The sequence below is a fragment of the Martes martes genome (assembly GCF_963455335.1).
Source record: "Martes martes genome assembly, chromosome: 8".
In the NCBI taxonomy this organism is placed as follows: domain Eukaryota; kingdom Metazoa; phylum Chordata; class Mammalia; order Carnivora; family Mustelidae; genus Martes; species Martes martes.
This window is the reverse complement of record NC_137895.1, coordinates 5510214-5535063: the sequence shown is the minus strand read 5'-3', so window position 1 is coordinate 5535063 and position 24850 is coordinate 5510214. Positions and strand designations below refer to the sequence as shown.

Genomic DNA, 24850 nt, shown 5'->3' with positions numbered 1-24850 from the left:
AATGGTCATTAAAAAAAAATGTGAACATTTTTAAGTACTTCTCGTAAAATAAATGTTTTCAAAGACTCACAGTTGCAGGTATTGCAAAATGATATGTCTATGGAAAAAAGAATACTTTGCACTTATTGAATGTTTGTAAAGCCATTTTCTCTGTAAATGGTCTCAGTAAGTTTTAAAAAAGTCTTTCTGATGTAAAGCAGTAAGTCTCATACACAATTCATTCCCTTTTAGAGCCATGTGAAAAATCTTTTTTGTTGACTGGTGCTTAAAAACTATAGTTCAGGCAGGGCTGAACTTGGACGATCTTCATTTTTCCACAGCTACATGCACGTTTTTACTAGGAGCTGCAAAACAGTACTGTATCTTTCAACCTCTGAATTTAAAAAAAAAAAAAATTGTAGAAAAGTTGCATAGATGTCTTTCCCAAATTCAGCAAGGCCGTATTTATTGGGCACACAAACATGAAAGGCATTTTGATGAGCCAAATGGGGATGTGGGGATTCAGAGTGCTAAGCTATGTGCTTACCCCAAAGCTACTGGTACTTACAGGACAGGAACCTCGCCAGGCCTCATGGGTGCCAAGCACGGAGCTATGTGATCAAATCCCCCCAACCCACAGGAAGGAAGTATCACTCCCCATTGTTAGATAAAACTGAGGCTCAAGGAGGCTACATGAGTCACCGGCCATCACCTGCATTGACAACAATGATACCAGGATTCTAATGCAAACCAACCCTTTAACCACGGTACTGGAGCAGAAGATAAGACATAAAATAAATATTTGTGAAGCTGAGCTGTGGGAATGAGAGCCAGATAACAGGGAGAGCACAGAGCTGGAGGCCTTCACAGAAGGGAACGGGTGCTTCTAGCCTGAGTCATCCGGGAGGCTTCCTACAGGAGGAGGCATCTGAGCTGAGAGGGCTGGCTAGGGCAGGACAGGAGCGCATTCTGCACGGTGGACCGTGAAGGCTGGGACAGGATTGTGGATGAAAAGTGATGGAGGACTGGCACAGCGGGGCCTTGCCAGGTCTGATTCTGCTGCTCTGGGCTAGATCAAGTCTATCCCGAGTCTAGAATCAGGTGATCAGTGCCTCTCAAGGAAGAGGTTTGGGGAAAACACTAAGAGGAACAGGTTGGTTTGGGTTTTTTTTCTTGTTGTTAACATCCCTGTCTTCCTCAACACTTCCTCTGCCAGCTGCCTTCACTGGACTCTGTCTGACTGGGAAGGAAGCCCGAGCAGCCTGCTCCTGGGGTGGCTGCCCTCGCGCTCACACCTGAGGAGCCACGAAGCTGGTGGGAGGACGGCCACTGCTCCCTCTTCTCCCTGGCTGCTTGGACCTGAGTCCCAGGCCCTCCTGGCTGGGCTGTTAGGGCCTGACATGCCGCCCCCACTTCCGGGACCACGCGGAGTTCCCTACAGACGACCTCGGAGCCCAGGTCTCTCGGCTCCCCGTCCTCCGCTCAGCCAGACGTCACCTCTCCCTGCTCAGCCTCCACACCATGTCATCCCCAGTGACTGCCACTCTCTGAAATCAAGCCCCATGCTCCAACCACCCCCCACCCTCCAGCCGCCTCGCTCGAGGGCAGGACCCCACAGCCTTCTCCCCAGCAGGGCGCCTACTTGCCACTCAGTTCCTGGGCACAGCTCCCCATCGCTCCCTCCCAACCGCCCCATCCCTGTAATCACCACCACGTATGTGCCCCTCCGCCCGCCTCAGCCCTGGGAAGCCTGCACCCAGGTCAAGCCAGCTCAGCGCCCTTTCCAAGCACCGGATATGACCCATTCAACGCTCTCCTGGGTCCCCTCGCCCGAGGGCACTGTGTATTCCTGCTTTGCTGTGTTAGTCCCTCGCCACCCCCATCCCGACTCTGTCTACCCTCTCCCTGCTCCTAACCTCCCTAACCCTCTCTTTCCCACCACTGACAGCCATTTACAGGAAAGACAGAAATGGCTGTAAGATGACAGCCAATGGCCTGGTCCTCCCCAGCCTCTGTTGGACTCCAAACCCATGGGAAGGGCCTCCCTTCCTGTGTCATGATGCTGCCTCCCAGACACTCCTGACCCCATCCCCACAGCCACGCTGCCTCACTCACATCTCCCCACAAGCTGCAACCCTCCAGGCCCCACAGACTGGGTCCTGGCAGCTCTCCCACCTCATCTCCCCCACTGCGTTCCCCCCACCCCGCTCGCTGCTTTGGGGCCACACACCAGCCCCTCCGCTGTTCCTCCTCAGTGCCAGGCTCCTCCTGCCTCAAAGGCTTTTGCCTTTGCTGTTCTTTCTGCCTAGAACATTCTTCCCTGGATACCCACTGCCTCACTCCCTCACTTCATTCCGATCTCGGCGCACCTGTCATCTTATCAGAAAGGCCTTCCTGACCACAAGTGTAAGTCAGGACCCCCCCCACCCCCCACACTCTGATCCTCGTCTTCCCAGTACTTCTCATCAACTGATTTAATGCTCATCTTGACTGTCTGTCTGACTCTCCCTTGGGAATGTCAGCTCCCTGGAACTGGGTTCAGAGCTTTGGCTCCGGGGTCTGGCTCGGTAACTGTTTGAGTGAATGAATGAATGAATCTATCTGCTTTTGGGGAGAAGGCCACGCCCTGAGGAAGCTTTGCTATCCCTGCTCAGGGCCAATCCTGAATGTAAGAATGCCTCGGTCTACCATCAATGGAATAATGATTCTAATAATATCATCCTTGAACAACTATCAGTGCAATGTCCATTCTGTGCAAAGCCTCACGCTAAATTCTAGACACATCTCCCATTGCTACCAACCGGGGAGCACCGGCTGAAACCATCTTACTCTCCCACCCTGGGAATGCCCAGTGAGGAGGAGGGGGCACGGTGTCCGAGGCAACAAGGCTGGCTCTCGGGTGTCCTCCCTCAGCCCAGCGGCTTTGTCTCAAAGAGCAGAGCCGCGGCCGCCGAGCACCCTTGCCCGGCGGTCACACAGGACCCACGGCACCTTGTCTGCTGCCAAATCCCAATTCACCTCTTCTGGTAAAACGGAGGACATGAGGCGATGCGCTTTTTTAAACCCCCGAAGCAGCCCATATGGGTCTCCAGCGTGGAAAGCCAGGAAGCAGCGAGTCTGGCACAGAACTCACACCCACCAGAGGTATGTCTCCAAGTTTCTTATCATTTGTCAGACTGAAGTTTGGCAAGATCTGAATTGAGCTGCAGATGGTGGGGCTTATCGAAGGCGGGCGAGTTAGGGCCACGGTGTACAAGACTTGTCCTGTCCGTGACAGGAGAGAAGAGGAAAGCATACAGGAACCAAATGGCTGGGGTCACGAGAGGGACTGTGTCCCTGCCCCACCCCATTTCCCTGTTCCCTGGAAAAGGGAGGAGAGGCAGGAGGCGAAAAGGTAAAGACAGAAAAATAGGATGGCGTGGGCAGCCTCTAGCTCCTTTCTAGGCCAGCGAGACGTGTGCCATTTTGGTGGAAGTGGGACACGTCTGTATTAAGAGCCACTGTCTCTGAGGCTCCCGCTTACCCCCCACGCCAGCTCCAAATCCCACGATCTCGCCCCCTCCCACAGTCCCTGGGCTCCAGCCACGAGGAACTACCCAAATTCACAAGCACAGCAGGCTCTCCCGCATATGCTGGAAAGTCCTCACCAGGCCTGCGAAGCCCTCCTTGATCTGGCCCTCCCTACCTCTCGACCCCACCCCTGCTTCCCTCCCCTACTCTCTCTGCTCCGGCTGCAAGGCCTCCTGGCTCTCTCTCACCCGTACTGCGCACACTCATCCTTCAAGCCTTTTGCACCTCCGATCTCTTCCTCCCGACAGCTCCCTCCTGGCCTTCGTTCAGGTCTGTCACACGCCACCTGCTTCCCACCGAGGGAGGTCCGCACAAAAGCCCGCTCTCATCCCTTCCTGACCACTCACTTCCTCTTAGTGTTCGTCTATGCCTGGACCACTTCATGTTTCTTTCTGTATCTGTGGCAGGCCAGGTCTGCTGCCCCGGGTCCTTCCCTGATGCCACCACTGTTCCTTCGAGAGCCTGAGCCCTCCCTCTGGCTCTCCTAATTACACTTCCTGCCCAGCGCTGAAGCCCAAACTTCGGTCTTGTCATCCGTGTGTGCTCCTGCCTGAACCAGGTCCCCAGCTCCATACCCAGCCTCTGCTCTCCGGGGCTCCATCCTCAATCCCCACTGCTTTGCGGGAAGGGACTCCAGAGGGCCAAGCCCAGCGAGAGAGGCCAAAACTGAGGCACAACTGGCGAACAGAAAGGAGCCACTGCTTGTCGTTTCCTCCTTCCAAACCCAGCAGGTTGCCCTGCCCGGGACAGAAAATGAGCTCTTGCTCCGCTTCGGCCCAGAGGTGGGCCTGAAGGGGGGGCTCTCCTAGCCTGATGTCCCAGCCTCTGGACGCCTGACTCCCTTTGCGGTGCTCCACATGCGGCGGACTCTTGCCTCCCGCCTCTTTTTGTACACTTGCAAGCTAGAAATGGTTTTTACATTTTTTAATGGTCAAAAAAATTCAAAAGAAGGGTATTTGTGACATGTAAAAGGCGAGTTTCAAATTGCAGTATCTGTGGGTCAATGTTATTGGTGCCCAGACAGGCCCGTTCGTTTGCACGGTGGCTCTGGCTGTGTCCCCTACAAACAGTGGCAGAGCGGGGTAACGTCTGGCCCATAAGGCCAGCAAGACTTCCTGTCTTTACAGAGCAAGTTCGAGGCCCCTGTTCCACTCTCCCCCACGCACTCCCACTTCTGTGGAGGTGGTGGTAAGTGTTGGGAGCTTTTTGTGCACCAGGACAGGGGAAGCCCTGAGGATTTAAAAGAAAACCAAAACAATAGCTACGTACACCCTTAAATTAAAGACTCGGGAGCCAGGAAATGGGCCTGAGGCTATGAAGGAGCTGCTCTCTGTCTTCTCTCCCCAACCATCTTCCCCACCTCCTGTGCCAGACTCAGTCCCAACACCCTCCCTCCCCCCCCCATCCCAGGCCCAGCCATGAGCTGCTGCCCATGGCTCTCTGAGCCCCATGCCAGGCTGGGTGCCGGCCACCACAGCCCCAGCTCTCCACCCCCCACCTCCCCCGGCTAATGCTAGCTGGCAGTCTCCCCCTCATCCTGGTCCCCGCTCCTCCTCCTCCCTCCCTGACCCCCACTGCATCGAGCCCCCTGCCTGTAGTACCACAGCAGGGCAGTATGGAGCCCCAGGCTGGGGAGATGCCCAAGCACAAGGGGGATGATGGGCTGGGCGGTGAACCAAGCATCTAGGGAAGGGAACCACAGTGAAGACAGACTAAAAAGCCTAGATTCTTCCATCTGGACAGCAGGGCTGGGGAATCGCAGGCTGAAAAGCTTTAAGTTCTGCACTGTGGCTACACAAGCCAGGACTCATTCATCTAACGTTCCCAGAACAGAAACGAAGCCCTATTTCACATGGGAGTGAAGTGAAATGGGGGGGGGGCAAGAGGAACAAAATTAAAATATTCCAAAAAAGATGTAGAAGAATTTATGGACGGCAGACTCTTAAGTGCTATTACAAGAAGCAGAGAACATCTGACCTTAAAGAGTGAGGCGGGGACACGGGGCGGGGAGGGGCGTAGAAACCTCCCACAGGCATGATGGTGAGCCACACTGAGAACCACAGAAACTACTCCTGGCGGCAGCGGCTCCCCACCCCCACCACAACGCCAGCGCCTCAGTGCTTCCCTCCCTCCCTCCCTCCCCACAAGGACCTCCAGACAGTGTCGCCATGACCAGACACTGGCTCTGGCCTGAGACTTCACACCCCAGCTCCGTGCTATTTTTCAGGTAACCCTGCAGCAATAACCTGACCACTAAGCTTCAGTTTCTTCATCTGTGAAATGGGAGTGAATAAGGGGACCCTGTCAGCTGTGGGTGGGAGGTAAGGAGCTCAGGTGTGCAAGCACCTCAGGTGGCACATCATAAACGGCAGCGTGGGGGGAGCTGCAGACTGGGATGGAAGGCTGAGGACAGAGTTCCAAATGACCAAACATCCGCATACCCGTGTCAGGAAATACTGAGTACCGCTACTCCTCCCGCCCCAGCCAACTCCTCCAACCCCTTCACTGCTCCCCTGCCCAGCCCGTTAATAGGAGCCTTGAGAGGACATAAGGTCTTCGGTAGGCAGGAGTCTAGGACCAAGAATAGGGCCTGGACTAATGAATATTTGTTGAATGGATGAATGTATGTATATATGAATAAACGGATGGATGGATGGACAGATGGATGGATGGATGGATAGATGAGAGGGCGGATGGATGGACGGATGATGCATGGATGATGGATGGATGACGGACAGATGGATGGATGGATGGATAGTGGATGGATGGATGGATGGATGATGATGGATGATAGATGAGAGGCTGGATGGATGGATGGATGGATGATGGGTAACAGATGGGTAGGGGATGGTTGGATGGATGGATGGATGATGGTGGATAGATAGATGAGAGGGTGGATGGATGGATGGATGATGCACGGATGATGGATGGATGGATGGTTGGGTGGATAGGGTGACTGCAGTATTCAAGGAGAAGAAGCTTCAGTAGGCCAAGGAAATCCTTGCATACATAGGCCAGGAACCTGCAAGAAGGGGCATGTGGGCATCTCATCTCCTAATGGACTCAGTGATCTGCTGTACACCTTCCTGGGGAAAGGAACAGAGAACAGGTCAGAGACAGCAGAGCAGAGTGGGAGGGGCTGATGAGTGCCAAGTGCATACCTACTGTTGTCACAGATGACATGTGTAAATTTCCAATGGATTGACTAGAGACCAAGAAAGGCAGAAGGCCTGAATTGTCCCCCTCCCAGGGGCTGCTCCTCAAGTGAGGGGACCCATACAGCCTGAGGATGTGCAGTGAACCACCCAGAGTAGAGTTGAGAAGGTCTAGAGGAGTTATGCCAGAGGTGACCCTCCTCATCAGGGAACCGTCCAGTCCAACCCCCCCCCCCCCCGCCCCAGCACAGTCCTAATAACTCCCCATGTGCTGCCCACAGAGGACACCAGGACCCCAGTGAAGGAAGAGAAAGGCATACTCCCTTTCCTCAGCCCTCATCAAAGACCCCAACTACACCCGGCGGGGAGAGGGAGAGAAGGACCAGCAAGTAAGCAGGGGGCAGGCCCCTCGGTTAGGAAGAAGGGGAAGAGATGGCCAGCGGGCCTGGAGCTGAGCTCAAGGTTGAAACTGGACTGGCCTGTGCTAGACTGTTATAACTAAATGTGACCAGAAAGCCATGAGATCTGCCTAAGAAACCCTTAAGGAATGAAAAGGCAGATTTGCTAACGCCTGCTTGAGAACAGTGAGAAGAGAACAATCAAACTGCTTCATATTTGTGTCCCACTGAGATCAGATGGTTCAGTAAACCGCTAACAGTGGCTGTTATTAGTACGCTATAGTTCTTTGTTTAAAATTCTTTTTATAGCACTTTGAGCTCCAGGAAAGAAAGCTGTGAACCCAAATAAATATGACCACCCAGACGTTAAAGGAGGTGAGAAAAAGCCTAATGTTTCCTCCCAGAAGGCCAGGATTCTCAGGCTGCAAATAATCCTTCTTTAGGCCCGGCTCTGATGTGGCCCTTACTGGAGGAAGGCCACGCTGCTTCACGCCAGAGCACAGCCCGCCCAGTAAACTCACTTCAACTGTCCACAGTGGTTCCTTACCGGCCCCTGGTAAGCTCTTTCCTGCTCCGTCCCTCCCCCGGAACCAGGCTTCCTTGCCCAGTGTCTAGCAGAAGGGGGTGAGAACGGCCTCCTACCCGCCTGCCTGGGGACTGAACCCCAAGGGGAGGGGGCTTCTAGCAGCTTCTATGTCTTGGCTCTGCAGCAAAATGGAAGGGTTCAGCATCCACGGCTGCCAGTCTGGCACCTTTCTGTCATCACGACTACATTCATTTTAAATTTAAGGAGTAAATTTTTTAAATGAAACCATGAAAAGGATTTTTCTTACAATAAACACATCAATGCTCATTTTCCTTATTATTCTACTTTTGGCTATTTCGTATAAAATCTTTAATTAAAGTTTTTCTTTGAAATTGTCATTATCAACCCAGAAGAAAGAAAGAGGGAAAAAAAAGAACAACACAGCTGTGCAGATATGAAGAGCTATTCAGGACTAAATGAACTGGAACGAAGTAAGTAGCTTGACTGTTATGTTCTTACTTTTGGCTCTGTATTCTCCATAGCACAGTCTAGCTTGTCACTTTCTATCGATTCCATCTGTTTACATTCTGCAGAGTATTGGCTTCCTACCGTGAACATTTCCTATTTACCAGCTGGTAGAGATGAGCCAAACCAGATAGGAAAAAATTAGACTACATTCAGAACCCCATAAACACAAACTTTCAATTTGGGGACATGTGGGAGGAGCGGCGGCCGGGCATGGCTCACCTTTAACAAAGCCTTCGCCTCTGCGCCCGGGGCTGACGATCCCTCTCGTTGCTTTGGCGCCCCCCCGCCCCCCCCATGGGCCCAGGACGATGCATGTAGTTTTTGAACGCATATAAATCCTGCCTTTCCCCAAAACTGAACAAGCTTACACAAAAAGACATCGAAATGAGATCCACGAGAACAGAGAGAACGGAGTTAAAAAAAGAGCTAAAGAAAGCATCCTGAAAGTCAGAGTTGCTCCAAGGGAGCAAAACTCCAAAAACTCTGGCTTTGGGTTTCCTTGTAGCCAAGGTGAAGAGGGAAACTTGCTGTCCTATACGCCAGAGGCCATGTCAGCCTTCTCCCACATTTGATTTTCATTTTCAAAAGGCTTACCTGCAACATATAAAGACTTCTAATAAGAAATTTTAGCTGCTGTTGAAAACTTCTGACCCAGCTAGGAAAATAAGCCCTACGTCTCAACACCGAAGGCTTTCAACACGTGCCGAATCGAGAAGCAGCATTTCCTGAAACTCCTTTCTTTTGAATCCAGCCCACGCTCATAGGGTGGCAGCTCTGTCCCAGGTACTGCAGGAGGAACGCTGGGGCCCTTGTCACCCTAACCCCAGATCACTCACAGGACAGAGCTGCATGCCAGGAGGTGCAAGCCCTCCCCCTCCCAGGATCTCCATGGTTTCCCCCAAACACCTGAGGTGCTCGGCAAAGGTAGGCTGTTCCGGTCGAGGGACTGGCAAGGCCTAATCCAGTTGTCCTCCCGGCCACCGTGTCCATGACACTGCTGACAGCCGTCTCTGAAAGAGCCACCTCCTCGTGGGAAATTGGCAATGAACCTCCACCACCGCCCCAGCCCCATGCCTTAGGGTTCACACGTGACCTTCAAATAATTCCATCTTTTCCTCCGTCCTACCTTCCAAAAGTGTTCTGTCCCGTCCTGCCTTGAGAAACAGAACTCTCCACAGGATGGTCACAGAGCTCACCTCCCCACTGCCCCGGCCGCCTCTCCCCTTGTCCCTACCTCCGCATCCTCTTCTTGAGCCAGAGTGCCATCCTGACGGCGTCCCACATCTCCCCATCCTCCATCCTCATCACACCGAAACCCCGTCCGTGGCAACTCAAGCACCAGCCTCATCTGAAAGCAGGCAGTGTTTCCTGGCTACTCCAGCGACTGTCTACTTTTCCTACAGAACCATTTATTCTTTCAGTAAATGTTTCCTGATGGTCGCATCAAGAGCCAGGCTCTGTTCAAGGCACTAAAGTTAACACCAGCGAGCACGACAGAGAAGGCACCTACTCCCCAGGAACACACATCCCGGTGATAAACAAGTACACAAACAAGTCTCAGAACACTCAAAGTCTCAGGGGAAACATGGAATTTTTACAGAGGTCGGTCAAACACGGCTCCACGCTGCGCGCCATCAGCCAGGATGTGTGTCTCCAGGCTGAGCGCCATGGGCCACAGCAGGCCACGGGGCATCCTACCCAGGGGAGTCTGATGAGATCTGACGTGTGTTTTGCACAGGTTAAGTCGGGGTGTCGTGTGGAATAGAGATTGTAGGGGGTGCGAGCAGGAGCAGGAAAAGTGACCCAGGGGTTCCTGACAAAGCGCAGGGTGGGCACGACAGTGCTAGCAGGGAGACAGATGGGCTCCGGAACGGCACGTGGGACGCAGCAGACGGGCTGGATGCGGGAGCAGGGCCAGTACAGAAACATGGGCCTCCAGACTGACCCTAGGTTGCTACACGAACGACTCTGTGCATGGCGGCGCCCTTCACTCTGACGCCGGGGTGACCAAGGGAACAAGGCTGCCCGGGGAGGCCTAGGACGACCAGCAGAGGGTCCGGTCTGCTCTCTGGGCGGTGCCTAGTCTGGAGCCCAGACGGAGATGGAAGCACGGAGTTCTCCAGCACGTGGCCTGCTCTGTGGCCTGAAACCAGAGGTGACCACAAACTATCATTTCCCCTTCCACGGGGCAACTCGTGTCTTATCTCCTCCAAATGCAAACTCCAACTCCTGTTTTTTTGAGTAACTTCTAGGCTCCAAGATCATTTTATACTGATCATCACCAAGAGCCTCAAGATCGGAAAAACCCTGCACTATTCTTGCCCCACTTCACAGCCGAGGACACAGTCCCCAGAGGGACTGGCTTGCTCAGGGCCACACACACGGTGAGGGCTGGCGCTCCGTGCACGCCCAGATGGGGAAGCCTGCATGCTCCGGCCAGCCTCCCCTACCATATTGATCGAACTACTGAACATGCAAGAAGATTAAAAAAGATTTAAAAAAAGAAGAAGATAAACCGCCTGAAATGATGCAAATTCTGATATAACCGAATCTTTGCTTTAGCTTCCTGATGAAGTCTTTAGTAAATTAATAATAGAACCACCAAAAATAGGTCTTGGGGTAGGAGCATTTTCGATATAATTTTTTTTTCTAGAATGGCAACTGATTATTTTGTTATGTGAAATTCTCTAGATCAAAATGTAAGCACTCCTCTTCATTTAGTTGCACACAGACACGCGAATAAAAGCTGTGACATTATTAATCACTATATTCAGTTATGATTGATAGGCTTTTCTGCAAGGAGGAAAAAGTGGCTCAGATACAATCTGTCCCAACAGCTCTACGATATGCTAATATTTTCTTCAGATGAGAGGGGAGATGTGTTCAAATACCTGTTATAATAGGCAATTAATACCCGCGCACCAAAGTGGGGCTGATAAAAGTGGGATTAGGAGAATATTATAAATTAACCAAAAGCTTGTATGTTTTAGTAAATGGCCTCATTTTGAGTTTGACACAGTCTTTTTATGAGGCAAACAGACTGCATTCTGGTACATTCGTTCATGCTAATGTGATGTTATAATGTTAAGGTACGTTTATGAAATGGTTGCGATTCTAATGACTGTTTCTTTATTTGTCGAGCAATAATTTTTTTAATTTCTTTTTGAGGAAAATCCACCTATTTAAGAAAATGAATCTAACCCATCACTTGTGTCTCTTCCGTGCGAGGATATTACAGACCATGCGAGCAGCTTAGTACCTCTCATTATTTACTAATTGCTTCTCAAATGACTAAGGCTGCTCTATACAACTCCAAGGCACCAGGGTAAGCCCATAAAAACTCCTGTCAGATCGCTTGGTGTCCAACAGACACACTAGTCACGGCTGACTGGGTAGACCAGATGTTCTGACATCATGGCGCCCAGGCTTAAAAAAGCAGCCCTGGTTTGTGTGGTGACGTGGTACAAGAGCAAACAGCCTGGGGCTCTGGTTGGGCCTATTTATTTTCTTTTTTTATGTCTTTAACTGAATTATACATTCTTGAATTCTGGTCTTCAGTTAAGAACAGTTCTTTCGTACATAGGGGCAGTGGGGAAGGGTCATGACTGTTCTGCACGTCCCCTGCGCTCTTCCATCGGTCAGCATGGCTTCCTGCCCCTCAGGAATTCCCTGGGCATGGCTCACAATGAGCACTGACCCCCACCTCGAGGAGAAAGCTGAGACCTTCTGGCACTTCTGCTTACCCTGCCCCGGCTGGGGGAAGAAGCTGGGGACGTGCAGGACAGGTGGGGAGCATAGAAGCCCAAGAGCGGGGGAAGGAGTGTAAGAGGGATGGATGTCAGAACGAGGAAGAGAAGGGAAACTCCCAAATGCCCATTGGAAGAAGATGCTACGTGGATGCAGGGACGAGTCTGCGGTCTGAACAAAAGAGGCCACCGGTGCGTGCGGTGAAGGTGTGACTTCTCCATGATGGACTGGGTCCACCTACAAGCATAACAAAGTTACATTTGCTGAATGCGAAGGGAGCCTCGGTACTTTCCCGAAAGGGGCCCTCCGAGAGGCAGGGTGGCCCGAGCTGAGGGCCAGGACTCTGGAGCCAAGGTGCCAAGGCACCAGGGCAGGACTTGCAGCTTCTCTGCCCGCCAGCTGTGTGCCCTTGGTCAAAATGCTCACCCTCTGTTCTAGTTTCCTCCATACCAACGTGGGATAAGGATGGCACCTGCCTTGAGGGGTCCTCCTGGAAATTAGTCCTTGAACACAGTAAAACACTTAGAGCAGCTCCTAGTAAGTGCACAGTGCTATTACTTATAGAGCTGGCAAAACCCAAAAAATTACAGTGTCCACAGGATTAAGGCCGGGGGATCCTTTCAGTGGGAGACTGAAGCAGATGCTGCTGGCCGCCTTCTGCAAATCCACTCACCCCTACTCTCTTCTAACAAAACCCTCCATTCTCCATTTTGTTTCGGTATCTACCCTCTGGTGGCCCTGGAGGGGGCCAAGGCACCACACCAGGAAGTAATCAGGGTTGGTTCAGGATGCTCACGGAGACCAATGTCATTGCCAATGACTGGTTTGGGTGTGGGACATTTTTCTTGGCTGTGAGTCAGGAGAAAAGTCTCCCCATGTTTACAGAGTCATATTGGAAGAAATAGCATCTGGAAAAAAAACTTGACATCACAGTACCTGCATGTCAAGCCCGAATGGTAACAACATCCTGGTGACCAGCGGGGACATGAGTTAGCCGACCCCGCATCTGTGCTCCCTCCTGCTGAGGGAGCAGGGCCATCTTGTCTCAGCAAGCCGGATAGGGGGTTTTCTATTTCTCTCAGGGCAGAGCAACCCAACGCCTGCACGGCGGAGGTAGTGCTGCCTGGTGGCAAGTAAAGCCAACTACCGGAGGGGTTTCAGGAGTGCCTGACAACCGTCCTCACTCACTCACAGCTGGAGGAAGGGACTAACATCTACTGAGCATCTACTGGACACCAATGGGCTCCGGTCTCTTATTCTCATTCATTCTTGTAACTACCTTGAGTGGTTGCTGTCTCCACTTTGGAGATGAGGACAGTCAGAATAGTGAGACACTGTCTAAAGTCCCCCTGGAGGGGCTGCAGGGGCTGGGTTCCAGCCAGCTGGGCCTGACTCCCACTAAATGCCTCTGCTTCCCTAGGAGACCGTGAGAGCAGAGAACGGGAAGCGCGGAGAACTCAAGGACCCGTCCAGCAGATGCCAAGTCATGGCACAGAGGGGAAGCAAAGGGCCAAGGGAGTGAGCATAAGGCAAGCACGGGACTCCAAGTGCCTCCTGACTGGGACCCAGTGCAGCACCAGCTGAGGACCAAGACCAGCTAGAGCCAGAAGAAGATGTCCTCAGGACTCCCTGGGCTCACAGAGCCCCACGAGATCAGACAGCAACCTCTTCATGTGAAGCCATGGATCGCAGTCACCACAGGAAGGGAGAGCCGGGACCTGGAGACCATCCGGGCTGGTCCCCAGCCCGTGACTGACTGACAGAACGAGGCTCAGAGAGCCCCAGGATGCGACTGGGTAATGAGCGGGGATGCGAACCTACACGGGAGGGTCTAAGTGCGTGCGAGGAAGGGAAAGGCCAAGGAGCCAGCCATCGGGCCAAGCTCCCTGCAGAGGAGAACGATCAGGAAGCACGAGCACTGGGGTTTGGTAGGTCTGGGGTGCCAACTGCTCATTATTTGTTGGTTTAGGAAGGCTAGACGACACATACATTTAGCAAAGTCTGGCTCCCAAAATTCAGAGACATTTGCATGCATTCTTGGCTCTAGCAAGCCATGTGGACTTATATTTAAAACGAAATAATGAGCGTTCTTCCATTCCCAGACCGTATAGATCAGCCGGCAATGACAACATATGTCTAAAGAGAGCCTTCCTTTAACAGCTCCCAGGTACGCGTCCCCGTCTCCAACGCTCGTGTGGGCAGTGTTTGCAGGACGCGCGTCTCAGCTGGAAATACGCTCCTACACTCAGCAAACAAGGGAGGGTATCTGGTTTGTTCTGCTTGTTTGGGGAGTGGGTGGGAAGGGATGATTCACTGGTGTCCCTACCTGTCATTCGAAGGGAGCTGCCGTAACAATCGTTCTAGTGAAAGGGGGCACTTCCCGGCTGTTCCAGGGGTTTTATACTGCGTAGTGTGAAGCCACACAACAGCTCTTCTGTTAACTAGGATGCAACGGGAAGTTACTAAGAGGGCTGAAGGCTATCGACAGAAGGCAGGAAGGGAAAGGACAAAAGCAGGGAGGGGATGTGCTTTGTTTACAGAACCAACAGTTCCATCCAAGGAGATGCTCAACTAGGTGTCTCACCCAAGAGCCCCTTGCCAGATGTGTCTTGCCTGTGACACCCCCTTATGCGAGCCTCCTTGAGCTGGACTGGGAGCTGAGGACCTACGCAGATGCCCCCGAGTGGTCCTGGTCACCTTTAGCTCATTATTAATACTAGAATCCCCTCCCGTGGGCAGAGTTTTCCGCCATTTTTTTTTTTTTTTGGACCATCCTATGTAAAGGCACTGGCATGTTGACACACTAGGCATGCGCAATTGAGCCAGAAGTGCCTACTGTGCTCCCTGCCCTTGCCCTCAATACACGGAGTAAAAGCTCCCCTCAGGGAGACCGTGTGTAGCGGGCACACAGGGTCTCCTTACTTGGAACAGGTGAACACCAAGTTCTGTGCTTTCAACAAAGGTTGTGTTCAGTTTGATGGACTCCAAGCAGCGAACCCCTTGAGTTCGGTTATACTTCCAGGTGGGTGTTATTATTCCCACTAATGGATGAAGAAACCCAGTGACAAGGACTTGTCAAGGCTGCCAGGCTGGTAAAGGGCAGAGCTCCAAGATGGCAACCCAGATCTGACCCCGTCCCACTGAAAAGAAAAGCTACAGACCCTCCCTAGAGTCCCTTGCCTGCGGCCTGGCAAACCAAGACTTAAGTCTCGGCTTCTCCAGGACTGGAACTTGAAGCCAATCATCTGGAATTAGCTGGTCGGCTCCGATGAGGTAATCTCGTCACGTGCGCCCTCTCTACTTCCCCTCCCCTCACACCACTCCTGAAGGAAGATGAGGTAATCCACCTAATGAGACCCCTTGTCCTCCCCCCGCTCCCCTCACCGAGGGAAGGTGACCTGGCCTGAAACAATCCTTTCTTTCCTTTTGCTAACGCTTCTTGCCTGGTCCCTCTCCTTATCAAATCCCGCCCCTTTGTACATCTCCTCGCACCCCCCCCCTCTACTTTGCCTCTTGGGGTCCTGCTCAATTCATGAATCGCTTAATAAAGCCAATTAGATCTTCAGATTTACTCAGCTGAGTTTTGTTTTTTTCACCGTCCCAAGTCTTGTCCTACACCACCTGCCTGGCCAGAGTCGGGGTCCCGGGTAGAACCAGCGCTGCAGTTGACGCTGGCTAGAAAGCCTGGCACAGAACATACCCCCGCGCCCCCACCCCCAGCCGCCCTGGGGTCTAGCGCTTCCTCAATCACCCCTCTTCAGCCTTTCCCCCAGAAGCTGCGTGAAAGCTGCGCTGTGTAAGCCCGCTGACAACTCAACTCTTAACCAGTTCGAGGGCTACCCCCACGGAGAAGAGGAGGCAGGGGGTCTGGAATAAAAGAGGAGTCAGAAGCAGGGATGACTAGCGGTGGAGTTCCCTTGTAGCTTTCCTCATAGAAGCCTTCTTGTCGGTAATTTACTGTCCCAGCTGAGGTCCATACACACCACACTCCCTGAAACGATGCATTATTGACCCATGATGGTGTCTATGTTGATACGATGATTGTCATAAATGGCTGAATTTCCCAGGAGTGTTTCATGATTAACACAGTTTAGGGAGACACAAATTGAAGATGAACCATAAATAATATCAATCACATTACATGTTTCCTACAGCTTAACCCATGAACCACAGTAGAAGCAGCAAATAATTACATCAGGGTTCTTACTAACATATAGTGAAACCAGATTTTTAGGAATATATAATGCTAAAAAAGTATCACATGAAGACGAATTTTCTGGTGTTAATGGCATCAGCCAGGGAAATTCAGACAAACATTTTGTGGATTTCTGGCTATTTTTTATTTTGAAATGTATGAAAATCTCGGAGGAGTTCAAAAAGGAAAGAAAATTTGTCACATTTCAAACCAACATATTGAATCGAGTAAATTGAATCATGATTCTCAGACTGCCTGTGTAACTGACAGGCTCAAATGCATTTTTAAAAGGGGTCTGATTCCAACCCCCCGAAAGCCGCAGCATCTCCCCGCTCCCTGGCTGTGGGCATGATGTCTAACCATAATCAGCAAAGAGGGACAAGGCTCTGGGCTCGTCTTCCAAACACATGTAGTAGCTTCTGTGGCTAAATTACTCACTACTTAAATATACATCATACATCGCTCTGAGTTTTCCCGGCTATTTTTCACCACGCTGCTCTCGACCGGCGCTTACTGCTAAAATGCAGACGTTTTCTCCTTCTAAAGAGATCCTTTGCTTTAGTCTTAGACAAAACCAGAAAGGGCAGGCCGACCACTAGGGATCTAAAGTTAATACAAAAGCGATTAATATTCCAGGACTTCTGTTGGTGTCATTCATGCAAAGAGACGCCAGGCGAGGCAGCGCAAGTCGTCTGCATACAAGCTTTCACACGGGCTTGTTACAGGATCTATTCGTCAGCCGGCTTTGACGCGAGAGCACAGACGACAAGATGTGGCTCATTCTGCTTCATCTACCTCTGCTAACAATGACTTCGGACGCAGGGGGCGGGGGAGGGGGGAGAGTTTGAAAAGATCTCGATTACCTTTTCTCCTATTTGGGTCTCCAGTTCTTTTACCGTCCGACTGCAACTCATTTCATTCTCACCTCCTCTTAAAAAGAAAAAGAGAAACTTTGCATTATTATGTTTTAACTAAATAAATGCTTACGTAGGACATGCAGAGATCAAAATGATAAGGCTTTCTAAATTATGTATTTTCTTTTTTTTTCTTTTTTTTTTTTTTTTTAAATTATGTATTTTCTAATGCAAGGTATTTCTTAGGCACCGCTGTCCGCCGGCAGAGGGGACTTGGGCCAAGTCCGTAGCTTCTCCGTGCCTCCGTTTCCTCATCCATAAAATGAAATACAACGACATTTATTCCTTCTCCCAGGGCAGCGTGGGAACGGAGTAATCACAGCTGACACTTCATGAGCACTTCCTACTGCGAGCCCCATCTGAGTTCATCCTCACGACAACTGTGTGGGTCAGGGGCTGTCGTTGCAGACAAGAAGACAGGGAGACAAAGGTCATGGGTGGCGAACTGGAGGTGTGGGTCATGGCCCCACCCCAGCCTCCCTGCTGCTGCACTTTGCTCTGACCTCTGAGGTCCACTCAGGGGGGCACTCTAAGCCACTCCATAAAGGACTTGATGGTGGAGGCATGCACCATCCCCTTGGTTCTGCCTACTTTTTTTTTTAGGTTTTATTTATGAGAGAGAGAGAGAGAGAGAGAAAACATGAGCAGGGGGAGAGGCAGAGGGAGAGAAGATCTCTCAAGCCGACTCTGCACTGAGCACAGTGCCCTATGTGGGGCTCAATCTCACAACCCTGAGATCATGACCTGAGCCAAAATCACGAGTCCGATGTTCAACCAACTGAGCCACCCAGGCGCCCCTGGGGCCATCTGCTTTAATTAACTATTTTTTATTTGGGGTTATCCATACATCTGCAAACTGCTTCTGAGCCCCTCTTTGGAGCAAGCCGGGAGAGACCCACCAGGTGAGGAGCCAGGAGCGATCCACTGGAAGGAAAAGCTTTCTGGACAAAGCAAAGGGAGCACACAGCGGCATGAAGCGGAGGGGGCTGGAGCTCAGCACATGCCAGCCTCGCTGCTGTCAGTCGGCCGGGGGGGACCAGAGCCCGCCCAGCGGGGCAGGGGCCGGGGAGAGTTCAGAGATGGGTGGACGCCATTCCTTGGTGCTGTGGCCATGATGAGGAATCTTCCTACGGGGGCAACAGGAAGCCATCGGGGCATTTTAAGCAGAAATGAACTACATTTTACATAGGAGGAAACCGAGGCTCAGAGGGTTAAGTGCCCAAGTTCGAGGTGGAAACTCACCAGGAATCCAGCCTTATGATTCTGTTTTAAATGGAGTCCTTTTTGTTTTAATTATGTATTGCCTAGACGCATGACACTTTTTAGCAGTAAGATTTAAAGAACAGAAATCAGAAAAGGCCTGTGTAGCTGCCATCAGCTGAAGAGACAGCAGCTTGGGTCCAGAGCCTGGTGGCCTCGCTCCCAATCTCACCCTCCCGTCCCTCCGCAGCCCCAGGAAAACGCTCTGCCCAAGCGCACGCGGGGCCCCTTCCCTTCACCACTGTCTCCCCTGACTCCATCTCAGGGTGTCCTTCAGGAGACACAGTCCATCATCTGGTAGTGACTTAGCCACACCAGCCTCTTGAGATGAGTATCCTTTGGAATGGTACATCTTTGAACCCTTCCGCTTCAACCTGTCTATAAACTTGTAGGTTCTATAAACTTGCAAACGTGTAGTTTCTTCTCTTCGTGGATTTTACTATCTCTTATCTAATCACACAGTCTGTGCCTTTTAAGTGGAACCTTTATTACAATTACCGATATACTTGGGATTTGTATTTGTCCTGCCTATTCTGCGGCTTCTTGCCTTCCTTTCCGTCAATCCCGTTTTTATGACTCCTTGTGTCTGCCTCTGTAAGTTGGGAATCAGTCACTCCCTTTTTAATCTTATGACAGCTGCTCTGGAAATTATAACCTGTGTATTTTTCTATTTTTTTAAGATTTTATTTGTTTGATAGAGAGAAATAGCAAGAGAGGGAACACAAGCACAGGGAGCAGGACCGGGAGAAGCAGGCTCCCCACTGAGCAGGGAGCCCGATGTGGGGCTCGATCCCAGGACCCCAGGATCATGACCTGAGCCAAAGGCAGCCACTTAACGACTGAGCCACCCAGGTGCCCCTAACCTGCATATTTTTCAAAGTCTAAAGTTAATCAAAAATTTTAATCTTCCTTCGGGTCAAGGTGACAACTCTAGAACATTCCATTCTGGTCCCTCCTCTCAGCATATATATTGCTACTGTCATGTATTTTAGTTCTATCCTATCTTTAAATTCCCAAAGTCGTCATTATTCCTAGTCCTTAGTGCTTCCCGAGGTCGGCGGGCGTGTTTGGATCTAACCCCACACTCTCTGCCCTCTTGTCACCCGCATCGCTTCCTCCTGTCCGTCGTGGAGCATTGTCCTTCTGCCGGAAGTACCACACGCACAGATACAAGTAAGAGGCACGCTTTGCAGGATGAAGAAAGAGAGGATCTGGCTGAAAGGCGACCTTGAACATGGCAGGCAAAGGGGTCACATGTTTCTCCTTGTCCCCACAGCCTGTCATCAGTGCTTGAGCCTCTACTATGGCGAGAAGAGGGAAAGGGTCCCGGCGTTCCCACAGGAAGAGATCTCAGTCTCACCAATTCTGGGCTGGCAAATACTTCATTCCCAGCGTGTGGGAGAGACCATCCCACGGTCTCACACCTGGGACATCAGCCTTGGCCCAAGCGTCAGTCCTAAGTGAACCCAGCGCGTCCCCTCACCCTTCACTGCTCTCTGTGTTGCTGAGGTCGATGCCAAAGATTTGCAGTCTCTCTGTGGCATGTCTGCATGGGGGTTTCTGTCCATCTGTCCGGCTTAAGATCCCTTCGAATATTGGTTCCTCCCTTTCCTTTTCCCTAAATATCTGGAAACCCGATAAGAAACCTCCCAGGCCTTCTCTCTCCCCTCCATGTCTCTTAGACCTGTCCTCCATATTCGATCTCTCTGTCCTTCTGTGTGGCTTTCTGGGTAACGGCTTCGGACCTACTTTCCACTCCGCTAATGCTCCTTTCAGCTGCATTTCATCCACTTTCTCCACCCGGCCACTGGATTTTATAGCCACAATGATCGTATCTTTCACTACCAGAAATTCCGTTCTGTACTTCTTTGAATCTTTTTTTTCTTTGTGCCTCTTACTTCGTGTTTATACAAGGCATCCATGCTTACCTTTCTCTGAGCACACTACCACAGTTTCAGATTCTAGATCTGATGGCTGCGGGATTCATGTATTTGGACATCTGCACTGGATACAGGCCCTCTGGAGCTCTACTGGTTTGCAGGCCTCATTCTTTGTCTCTTCATATGTTTTCAGTGATTCGTGTGTGTGGCCTGATACTACTTGGCACATGTCTGTGGAAATTCTGTGAGAGCTGGGTTGCAAACACAGTCCTCTATAGGTCATATCCAGCCCTGCACCAGTTTTGTTTTTTTTTTTTTAAGATTTTTATTTATTTATTTGACAGACAGAGATCACAAGTAGGCAGACAGACAGGCAGAGAGAGGAGGAAGCAGGCTCCCTGCTGAGCAGAGAGCCCGATGCGGGGCTCGATCCCAGGACCCTGGGATCATGACCTGAGCCGAAGGCAGAGTCTTTAACCCACTGAGCCACCCAGGTGCCCCACCTGCACCAGTTTTAAGCAAACTCCTAGCCTAAGACTTTTCAGGCCACACAGGTAGCACTGTTTCGGGCAGACCTGGGTAAATACTGACTTACGATTACAATTTTGCCCTCTAGTCACCCAACACCAGCATGAAAATAGGTGACAATAGGTAGGTTTCCTTGTGCCGTTTAGGGAGGCAGATTTATATTTGTAACCTATCCTCACGTGAGGGTTTAGCTGTCCCAGTTTTATATCTACTAGTCTTCTATTAGTTCTCCCAACCCGGGGCAGGCCTCTAGATTTTTTTTTTTAAGATTTTATTTATTTATTTGACAGAGAGAGAGAGATCACAAGCAGGCAGAGAGGCAGGCAGAGAGAGAGAGGAGGAAGCAGGCTCCCTGCTGAGCGGAGAGCCCGATGCGGGACTCGATCCCAGGACCCTGGGATTGTGACCTGAGCCGAAGGCAGAGGCTTTAACCTACTGAGCCACCCAGGCACCCCCAGGCCTCTAGATTTTGTCCCCTGTCCCCTTCACTCCAAACAGCCAGCCAAACTGAAACACAAATTCACAGGATTTAGCCGATACTCTCAAGGCAAAAGCTGGCTGGATAGAATGCTCCCTTCTCCTGCTTCCATCTCTAGGGGAGTACCTACTTTCTTGCCAGCTCACTCGTGAAGGAAAATGTATGTATACATTTTACCTTTTATCGGTTATTTTAGCTGTTCCAGTGGCAGAGCTGTTTGTGCACAGAGCCTACCATATCACCCGGAGGAATAGTGTCCGCTCACTACAATGCATCGTCTCCGGGAGTAAAGAAAACTCAGGCCCGTGTGTTAAGTCAGTTATGAGCTGAATCTTTCAAATTTAGTTAAAATATTCAGCCTCTTATAGTTAAGGAAGTAACTTGTGATCCTTTTCATCTCACACTATTAGACTGTTTCAGAAAACAAACACACACAAAAAGACTACTCCTGCTTTCAGTTTTTCTAGTTGTTTAGCTTTTTCAACAAAGAATATTCGAATTAGGCTACTGTCCACCGCAAAAGCTTATCATAAATGGGGATTGTTTTAGGTTAAGAGTGCAAATATACAGTTTATAAAAAAATTAGTCATTCTTTCAAATAAACCTGGAGATTATCTCAGCCGACCACTTACAGGTCATTAACGAATTGGAGCACAGAGAAGTCTCCGACCACTGGACCAATGAGGACATGTACTTTGCCTTTCTTGCTGGAGCTGCCATACTGATTCACTGATTCTTTTCTTTTTTAATTGTGGTTAAAAAACAAAAACAAAAAACCAAAAACCCACCCAGGTAACATAAAATTCACCATTTAATCATCTTTAAGTGTGCAGTTCAGTAGTGTTACATATATTCACACTGTTGTACAACACCTCTCCTCCAAAACTTTCTCATCTTATAAAATTGAAACTTAAACCCGCTGAACGAGTCCCCGTTCCCCCTCCCCCCTGTTGCACGAAATCTCACACCTACACCGGGTCCGCGACAGACTCAGTCATGAGAGCTATCATACCCAAATCTGCTAGTTTCTCGGGGTCTAATTTAACTCTTATAACTGTTTTCACAATTCCTGAGAAAATGAGGTCATTCATTTAGAGTCAAATAATCTAAGTGAATAATTTTTTACTAATATGGTCTTTCCTAAATCAGACACTAGAATCAGAGACCTTTCTGGTGAGAGCCGTGAGAGTTCATACTCTAACAATCTCCATTTTCAGCTTATAAACCAAACGAGCCCCATGCATACCTTACAGTTACGGGATAACAAAGGAGCTCATACAAAAGTCTCTTTAGAAAATATGTCATTTCTGGGGTGCCTGGGTGGCACAGTCAGCTGAGTGTCCGACTCCCGGTTTTAGCTCAGGTCGTGATCTCAGGGTCCACAGATGGAGCCCCACGTCAGGCTCCCTGCTCGGTGTCGACTCTGCTTGAGAGTCCCCTGTCCCTCTACCCCTCCCATTCGTATGTGCGCTTGCTCTCTCTGAAATAAATAAATAAATAAAGCTTTTAAAAAATATTTTCTTTCTAGCTGCTAAAACATGATCACTTTCCAATGAAAGCCACTAAATATGAAAAAAAAATGAACAAATTTTTTTAAAAAATGAACAAATTTAAATTTTGCATCTTAATATTTTCTTTAAAATTAAAATTATTTATTTATTATTTACTTATCATTATTTATTATTTCCAAATCCGAAATACACTGCATATAAAATATGTTAATCTGGTTTTCAATACAATATTCTTTCTTTTATCTGAAATAGAGGTTAAAAGTCTTCTTTAAATAACCTTTTGGGGCGCCGGGGTGGCTCAGTGGGTTAGGCCGCTGCCTTCGGCTCAGGTCATGATCTCAGGGTCCTGGGATCGAGTCCCGCATCAGGCTCTCTGCTCAGCAGGGAGTCTGCTTCCCTCTCACTCTCTCTGCCTGCCTCTCTGCCTACTTGTGATCTCTGTCTGTCAAGTAAATAAATAAAATCTTTTAAAAAATAAATAAATAAATAAATAACCTTTTGACTGAGGATTAACTACATTAAATTCTCTATGGACGGGTTCTACCAACGCCTCTTCCATATATATCTGCTGACATGATTAACTATCCTGACCTTATGTCCTCTCTCATCATTCCAAATTTCACATTTTCATATGAGAAAAGAAGAACCACTTACTTCTTTATAACATTTATATTTAGGTCCATGCCACCAAACCGGGACAGGAATTCAAGATACGGGATGGCACCAGAGCTGGTGAGGGGGACCTACATTCAAACAAGAAGACAGATGGCCAGTTAGAGGATTCAGATCCCAGCAGCAGACAGCACAGGAGCTTTCGTGATGGAAGGCAGGATACTGTTAGTGGGATGGGCCTTCTAGGAAACACAATCACTTCACCCAGGTGTCTGAGTTGACACGCGTCCCCAGTAAACCAGCTACAAGCAGCCAAATGCCAGAATGCCAGTCTGTGCTCAATTAAAAGTCAACCAGTTGTCTATAAAATTATCTGAAATCTAGTTCAATCTAAAAAATAAAGTTAAATTAGTAGAAATATATTCTTTTTCTTAAGATTATTTCTTTATTTATTTGAGACAGAAAGAGAGAAAACGAATTGGGGGGGGGGGCAGGGAGAGAGGGAGAAGCAGAACCCTGGATGAGATGAGCAGGGAGCCTGACGTGGGGCTCGATCCCAGGACCCCGGGATCAGGACCTGAGCCAAGGGCAGACATGCTCAACTGACTGAGCCACCCAAGTGCCCCTGAAATATAGTCACATATATTAGAATATATTTTTCCCCAAGAGGCTGAGGCCACAACACAACTTTATCCTCTGAAGGTCATATGAACTTTCTGTAGAAAAAAGACATTTGCAAATTGAAAAATTCTATAAAGGACATTACAGTGTACAGTGGGTCCATACAGACCATAGATTAAATAAAAGAATTATCTCACTATTTAATTTACTAATGTTGATAACTGTACTGTGATTATGCAAGAGAATAGTTCTTATGCTTAGAGAACACTCACTTAAGTATGTAGAAGTGACTAACCATAATATAAGCAATTTTCTCTCTAGTAGTTCAGAAAAAAAATGATGTATACACTGTACATATCTTGTCAACTGTTTGCAATATCCGCGCATACCACACGGGGATAACAAAAGATCACAGAAGTAAAATGAGGTTGAATGTTCATAACCAGCAAATCTGGGTTAAGTGTATATGGGTAATGTTTGTACCATATGGGTACTAATTATACTATCCTCATTCTTTTAAATTTTCTGGAGGTTTGAAATTACTTCTTCTTTTTTTTTTTTTTTAGATTTCTTTACTTGTTTTAGAGAGAGCATGAGCAGGAGGGGCAGAGGGAGAGAGAGAGAGAATCTCAAGCAGACTCCACCCTGGGAGTGGAACCTGTCATGGGGCTTGATCTCATGACCCTGAGATCAGGACCTGAGCCGAAGCTCAACCAACTGGCCACCCAGGCTCCCCTGAAATTACTTCTAAATAAAAAGTCAGAATTTTTAAAAAGTGAAAATAATTACTTCCCCCCAAAAGGATTATGAAACTAAAGTTAAAATACAGAATCAATACAGATATATTTTAAGCTTCATATGCAAATACGCAAAGTATCATTTCCCATACAGCCGATACAAGTACCACGTCCATACAATCAAGTGCAATGTTCACTTAGCCCTTAAAAT

General features: G+C 49.5%; 1 protein-coding gene across 1 annotated transcript in view; it reads right to left on the bottom strand.

Moving 5' to 3' along the window:
* Positions 1 to 24850, bottom strand: part of EFCAB6 (EF-hand calcium binding domain 6) — a gene marked incomplete at its 3' end in the record, with an annotated part of 203919 nt that overhangs the window by 162730 nt on the left and 16339 nt on the right. Inside the window, exons 3-4 of the mRNA XM_080812428.1 lie at positions 23324 to 23412; positions 16962 to 17028 (exon numbers count right to left, since the gene is read on the bottom strand). Of these exons, the coding sequence (XP_080668554.1) occupies positions 16962 to 17028; positions 23324 to 23412 (156 nt within the window). The remainder of the gene's footprint in view (positions 1 to 16961; positions 17029 to 23323; positions 23413 to 24850) is intronic.